Below are 7,525 nucleotides of genomic sequence, written 5' to 3' on the forward strand. Positions count from 1 at the left end.
TATTTCTCAACAAGAGAGAATCAGAGGATAGAGATAGACCTTGAATTTCAAGTGATCATGCAGCTCCAGGTTCTTCAATAATATCGCTCAAGCTGTCAATCTTTATGATGTCCAAGTAAGATGCACCTGCAAAAAAAGAAAAGTTAGTATGTGTTTTTATGATTCAAGTAAATAAAGCAATGCCAAAAAAATGAAAAACAGTAGCATATTACTTGCTTCTCTAAGCCAGTCTTGGAAACAAATCAAAGCTTCAACGGTGTTGCCTGATAGCCTAGTTCTATGGTCAGCGATGATTCGGCCACCCGTACTAAATGCAGGCCGTAGATGTTGTAACAGCCAATATATCACGGGCCATACAAGCTAGAATGGGATATTTTGGTGCGTACATTTTCCACCGGTGTAAAATGTCAAAGCTATCATCATCACAAGGGAATAAATCATCACGATAGTATCTATCAAGTTCTCCTGTGACTTGGTTACTACGATAACTCATGTGTTGACTCCAGTCGGACCACGAGTGAACTTTTTCTATACTTGCAATCTCCAGGTAATGTAGAAGGGGATGGGGACCTCTCTACAAGAAGTGGTGGAGATGGTGAAGAACTTCTTGGACTATGTTCAATCACCACAGGGGACACAAGCAACCTCAACTCACTGCCAAAAAAACTCTCATTTGTACCGGGCGGGAACCCCCTGTTAGTACCGGTTTCCCGCCCGGTACCGCCCCATCGGTACTAAACGCGCCTGCATTTAGTACCGGTCGGACTAACCGGTACTTAAATGGATATTTTAGTACCGGTTGGTGACACCAACCAATATTAAATTGCCTGCCACGCGGGGGCACCTGGCTGTGCAGCTTAGTACCGGTTGGTGACACCACCAACCGGTACTAAGTTTTTTTATTTATTGTTCCTTTTATGTTTCTTTTCTTTTACTTTTAGTTTCAATTTATTAGTATTCGTATTCGGAGCCATTTCTGTACTTGTATTTGTATTCATATCTAGTATTTGTATTTACATCGAGCATATAAAAGGAATTATATATATATGATATTAATATACACTTTAGATATTACAATTACTTCTAATAGTACAGCACTTGGGATTAAAAAAATATTTACAAGTATGAATGCTCAAAAGTTTGTTTCGACAAATTCTTAAATAATACTAGTCTTCGTCATCGATGTTGCCGCGCCTCTTTGGATCAACTTGGGCCACGCTTATCATTTGATTCGAATAAAATTTACCTTTTGGATTTATCACCTCATTGAGCATGAATCCACAGATTGATTCTTGAATTGCCCGGATTCTTACCGGTTCGATAAGGCTCTCTGCCATACTCCAAATCTGTCAAGTGCATATAGCAATATTTTCTATTAATACATATATAGAATTAAATAACCAAAAATTGTTGATGTTATACGTACATCGAATGCTTGTTGTGTCATCCATTGGCAAAAATAATGCATGTGCTCACATACATAGTAGCCACATAGGTTGGTTCCTTGCTTCTGTTTCAAACACTATATATAGATAGGTTATTAAGTATCCATGGTGTTTAAAGAAAATGACGAGTACATGTTCGATATGTATTCTTACCGGAAAGTCAAGTTTGATATGAAGATCATATGGAGTTGACGTGACGACTCCCATGTGTTGTTTGACGAACCGAGCCCATGCCTTTTGCAGGATGTCTATGAGATCTTGATATTTTTCTTGTGGCTTCCTCAGAGAGTTGAACACCACAACTCAAGCCCGATCGATCTCGATATAGAGCAAGATCCAGTGGAAGCTGTTGAAATTGATGTGATGAAAAAAGGTTAAAGGACTCAAGTCATCAAGTGGTACGACAAAATGAAGTGATTAAAAAAGGTCAAAGGACTCACTCGAAGTTATATGGCAACAAAATGAATGTACAATGGTGCTACCCATCCAAGGCCATGAATATGTTATTCTGTGTTTTATTTGGCCATTTACGTACGCTCTCCTCATGCATGACATACGGGTCCATGAAGCCAATGTTGTAGATGCCTTTTTTCAGCATTCTCGTATCTTCATCCTACACGATTAGAAATATAAGGATGGGATGAGAAATCACAGATTTACTAAAGGTAGAGTATATCGAAATGAGAGGAAACACTTACATAGCAAATACACTGATGATGGACTTGTCTAGGGCGTCTTGATGGTATAGATCCCAAAGATTCTCTAGCTCGATCCATACGTCATCCATCCCCCGATAGAAATGGCTATGTTTAATTCGAGCAGCGAACATTATATTCCCCGCTGCAGAATATTTCATGTACCATTGATGAAACCGATGCATTCTTGTTGGTAGCATGTCAATTAACTCTGGCCACATTAGAGGTTCCCCCAGTTTAAATGGTTTTCTGCCTGACCCTTCGTGAATCGGGCCTTTGTCTTTCCCAAGGAGCTGATCTTTTGTGAGGCCTGTTTCCACCACAAACTCTGCAATAGCTTTATCCTCTTTTGAAAGAACCTTGAAAGGGAGTATCGATTGGTTGAGCTGTTCTCTGAGCTAGGGAACTTGGTTGTACCGACGATTACCCTTCTTCTCCCATGATTTTGTGATTGAGCGGTCATAGTCCGATAAGCGTTCTTTCTCCTTTGGTTGGCACATGATTCCAAGAAAAAATTTCTTGGCTGCTGGATCCACTGGTACCTTGGGCTCAGAATTCTATGGCTTGAAGTGATCGTCCACTTCTTTTTGCACGGCCGCTATCAATTCCTCAGGAGTCATATCGTGCCCTCACTTCTCTAGAGGGGGCTTCTCTTTCTTCTTACGTTGTTGGGTCTTCTTCGGCCTAGGAGGCGGCAGTGGCGGGACCCAAGCAGATGATGATGATTTCTTCTTGGCCAGAGGTGGAGGTGGAGGTGGAGGTGACATAGGCGATGGACTAGGGTCTCGGGCAGCGTTCGGCGACGGTGGTTCCACACTGCTAGCTCGGGCAGTGGCCGGCGATGGCGGTTCCATGCTGGGTTCTCGGGCAGCGGCTGGTGATGACGGTTGCACGCTGGGGTACCTTTGTTCTGCCGGTGACCTCGGAGCCGATGCTGTGGAGTCTGTGGTTCCTTGTGGAAATCTTATGTATTGCTTGTTCCAACAGATCCAAGTGTGCAGAGCCTGTCCTAGTTCCTCTTCTCGGTCACCTACAGGGACCTCGAGGTCGAGGTCTTCCCATCCTTTCTCGACACGATCAACCATGACTCTAGCATATCCTTCAAGAATTGTCATGCCATGGATTGTCTCGCCTTGAACAGGGACTTCAGCAATCTCGTGAGCGACTACTTTAATCTTTTTCCTCAGAGGATATAGAAGCTCACAGGGGGTCCTCACGGTGATGTCATCCACGGGGTAATGTTCCACAATCATTTCTGGGCGATCTGCGGCTGGGTGTTCCGTGGAAGCGACGCTGCTACGATGTTGCGAGCTGGTAGGGCTACTCCCCAAATGAGCCGTTGATCTGGCTTCTGGTTGTTGCTGCTGGCTAGCTGCTATAGCACCTTCAATCACTACAAGAATACCTTCTTTCTATGATGAAAATGCTCATGACAGGGCTAATGTTCGTCATATAATGTATGATAATATGATGCTAAATTCTGAAGCGTCATAAATTCAGGACAGTCAGAACTATCTATGATGATGGCCTTTATTTCGTCATGTATAGGTAGCAAGGGTCGTCATAAAATGTAGGTCTGAGACATCCAACTGACGGTGCCGAATATATGACGATGTGTGTTGTTTTTATGTGACGGCAGCGTGGCATCGCTGAATGCTTTTACAAATATGACGGCCCCAAATGTGAATATACCCGCCCTAGGACTTGTACATGTGTGCGTTGACCGGGTTCATTTGGTCGCCATCTCTCTCGGTCTATCTCCCCTGACGATGGCAACCCCTTGGCGGCGGAGCGTAGATCAGCTGCAGTCTGGCCGGCAGAGCGCGGATCTTCGATGACCAGCGGGATCTCCAGCTCGGTGCCGGCGCTCTCCTCGTCCCCAGGTGCACCATTCGCCATCTCGGTAGTGCGAGCCTCATCGCCCCCGCCCCCCGGTCCTCCTGCCTCGCCTTCCCCCTGTCGTTCCTTGTCCATTTGATGCCTGAGGCCTACTCAATCCCCGCTCTCTCTCTCTAGTACTCATGTCGCAGGCATTGTCGTCGACCGCTCACACTCGGCACTCAAGCACACCTAGAGTTCCCCTGCAAGCCTCACCCCTTGCCGTTGTTGTAGTAGCACTGCCACCCACAGATGTTCAGCTCCCAGCGCCGATTGATGATGTGAGTGGGTTGCCGTTGATATGGTGCCCGGATTGCAAGGATGTGAGGGTGTTTGCTGCCACTATCACGAATTCTGAGCATAACATTGGCAAGAGATATTTCAAGTGCCCCAGGAAGAAATTTCGAAATGTAAGTGTTTTAATCTTTATGCAGTGGCCAAATTTCATTCTTGTTAGCAGTGGCGAAGCCTGAATCACAATCAAGAATGGGTCGATTTTGCTAGCTTAAGCATAGTTTCTGTTGGCTGCACTATTGATGTTAATTTGCCTGTGGCTTTTCATCTGGATGCAGGTTCCTGGGACATGTTCCAGGTTCTGGTTCGAGGAAGAATATGTGGTGTTCCTTAGTGATAATGGATATCTTCCGTCCACTTTCTTGACCATTGGAGCATCTTCGACAACAAACATTCCTGAGCTGGTGGATAGAATTGATAACTTAGAGCTGAATCTGAACAAGGTGAAAGAAATGGTTGGCAAGAACAGGGATGGCTTGGGAAGTTGGATTTGTCTTGTGTGTGGCTGTTTGAATGTAACATTCCTGGTGTTGGCCATCCTGTTGGTTGTAACTGTAGTGTTGAAGTAGGCCATTTTAGCTTCAACGTTATGAAGTAGGTTGGATTGGCTATGAACCTGGATGTATTTGCACATTTTGCAGTCTATGAAATATGTGCCTTTGTGCTGTTTGACATCTCTTGTGCATGATTGTGATCTGTGTGATTATATGTTAGCAGTAAACATGAAATTTTTGTCAGCATATAACATAAACATGAAATTTTTATCAGCATATAACCTAACCATGAAATGCTTGGCAGCATAATATATCCATTAAAATTTTGGCAGCATGTAACATAACCATGCAATTAATCCAGCAAGGCATACAACAAAATATCATTTAAACATAACCATTCCATACAAGGTCTTAGGTTCAAATTTCAGATACAAATTCAACAAGCATACAACAGAATTTCAGATACAAATTCAGATACAAAGGTTCACAAATTTCAGATACAAGGTCTTGGTTCACTAAAACCTCCAGCAAGCTCATAATTCAGATACAAATTTCAATAGCATGGTTCACAAATAGATCCAGAAATGTGATGCAAAGGTTAGTCATCGTCACTGTCATCTTCTGATATAGTCGGTTCGTCATCACTATGGTACTCAAGGAAGGTCTCATCTTCATCTGCACTCACAGCTTCACCACATTCAGGTGTTTGTTGATTTAGACGAATGCTCTGAACAAGGTGTGCACTAACAGGGCTTCCTGGTTGATTATCCATGTGCAACAAATCCATATCAGGAACAATGTCTCCCAGAGTACAATCTTCCGGCGAAGTATTATCCTCTTGGTATGCTTCCTGACATCTCATCTGTATTTGTTCGTGGATTTGTTGATTTGTGGCAGCCTCTTCAACATCATATATATGTCGGTGGCCAAAGTCTTGTACAACTCGCCAACCATCACCAAGCTTTGTATCTTCCAAGAAAAATATTTGTGATGCATCTGTGGCTAGAATGAATGGATCATTCTTATACCATCGACCTTCAATATACATGCTGCAAAGGAAGAAGGTGGTTAGTTTACTGTGAGATTAATAGTAAATAAGGTTGGTAGAAATGAAACGACAAAATTTACTTACTCTTTGTATTCATTGACCTCTTCGCAATTATTTAGAACAAACCAAAGGATGGAGTCATAGTCATTATCTTGGTAATGAAGTTTATAAGCACCCAGCAGGTTAATACCTTGTGAAAAAATGGAGGAATCAGTGGGTAAGATGTTCTGTCCTCCATCTAAGTATCTTTTAGGTCTTGTGAACCTAGTAATAATGTCACTGAAATATGTTGAGCATTGGGTTAGACACTCGTATGCAGTGTATGCCTCTGCAACAGATCCTTCGGGTCTTGCTCTATTGCGGATGAAATGCTTAAAGGTGCCCAATCTTCTCTCAATGGGATACATCCAACCATACTGAACCGGCCCCCGAAGCAGTGCCTCGTCAGGTAAGTGTACTGCTAGGTGAACCATAACATCGAAGAACGCAGGAGGATAAATTTTCTCCAGTTTGCAAAGGATAATTACAATTTCTTTCTTCATCAGATGTAGTCTTTCAACCTTTAGAGTCTTGGAGCAAAGTTCTCTGAAAAAAACTACCCAATTCAGCAATCGCTTCATATACTTCTTTGCGCACCAATCCTCGAAGGGCAGCTGGTAAAATTCTTTGCAACAGTATATGACAGTCATGTGTTTTCAGCCCATTCAATGTTTTTGCCTCCATATTGACACACCTTGATATCTTAGAGGCATACCCATCTGGAAGTTTAACATTGCTAAGAAACTCCAAGAACTTCTTCTTTTCTTCTGGTGATAGAACATAACAAGCCCTTGGCTTTGTGAAGGAATCACCCTCCTGCACCATATGAAGCTCTTTTCTTATACCTTTGTCTTCCAAATCTAGTCTAGCAGCGATCGTGTCCTTTGACTTGTTCTGATTAGACAGTAGAGTTGCCACAATGTTTTCACAAATGTTCTTCTCTATGTGCATAACATCTAGGTTGTGTTGTAGCTTCAGTTTGGACCAGTATGGCAAATCATACATGCTAGCCTTAAGATGCCATACTGGTTCTCCATTTCTTCGTCGTTTCCTTGGTTTTGGCTTTTCAGGATTTTTCCCTAGAGCATAGGAAGCTGCATCCAACCTTGCCATAACCTCATATGCTGTGAACTTCCTTGGCTGCTCTCTATTCTCATGGTGGCCATTGAATGATGTGTTTTTCCACCATGGATGGTCACTTGGGAGGAAACGTCTATGGCCTATGAACCCAATTTTGTTTCTCAGACGCTCAGAGCATGGATTCACATCACAGTGCACACATGCAAAGTAACCCCCAGTACTTCTACCTGACATGGTGCCTAGTGCAGGATAGTCATGGATTCCCCACAGAATTGCTGCACGCAGTTGGAAATCTTTGCCTTCATATCCATCATAAGTAGAGACACCCTCCCAAAGTTTAAGCATGTCTGCCATCAAAGGTTGCATGAAAACATGGAAATCTTTGCCTGGTGATTTCATGCCGGGAATAATCAAAGAAAGTATATAATTAGATTGGTCCATACACATCCATGGTGGAAAATTGTAAGGAACCACTATCACTGGCCAGATGCTATATGAATTAGTCATATGACCGAAAGGGTTAAATCCATCAGTAGCAATGGTTAACCTCAA

General features: G+C 43.0%; 1 protein-coding gene and 1 long non-coding RNA gene across 2 annotated transcripts; one reads left to right on the forward strand and one right to left on the reverse strand.

Moving 5' to 3' along the window:
* Window positions 1-1,175: 1,175 nt before the first annotated feature.
* Window positions 1,176-2,883, reverse strand: LOC120646164. The gene is made up of 4 exons (XR_005664297.1): window positions 2,144-2,883; window positions 1,599-2,058; window positions 1,427-1,522; window positions 1,176-1,346 (listed from the first exon to the last, which is right to left on the reverse strand). It is a non-coding gene; the product is annotated as an uncharacterized LOC120646164 (long non-coding RNA).
* Window positions 2,884-4,161: 1,278 nt separating this feature from the next.
* LOC120645447 lies at window positions 4,162-4,881 on the forward strand. Its single transcript, XM_039922231.1, has 2 exons — window positions 4,162-4,428; window positions 4,591-4,881. The coding sequence occupies exons 1-2, from the start codon at window positions 4,162-4,164 to the stop codon at window positions 4,879-4,881; spliced, it is 558 nt and encodes a 185-aa protein (XP_039778165.1).
* Window positions 4,882-7,525: the final 2,644 nt, after the last annotated feature.

Source organism: Panicum virgatum, chromosome 8K, assembly GCF_016808335.1.
Source record: "Panicum virgatum strain AP13 chromosome 8K, P.virgatum_v5, whole genome shotgun sequence".
NCBI classification, from domain to species: Eukaryota; Viridiplantae; Streptophyta; class Magnoliopsida; order Poales; family Poaceae; genus Panicum; species Panicum virgatum.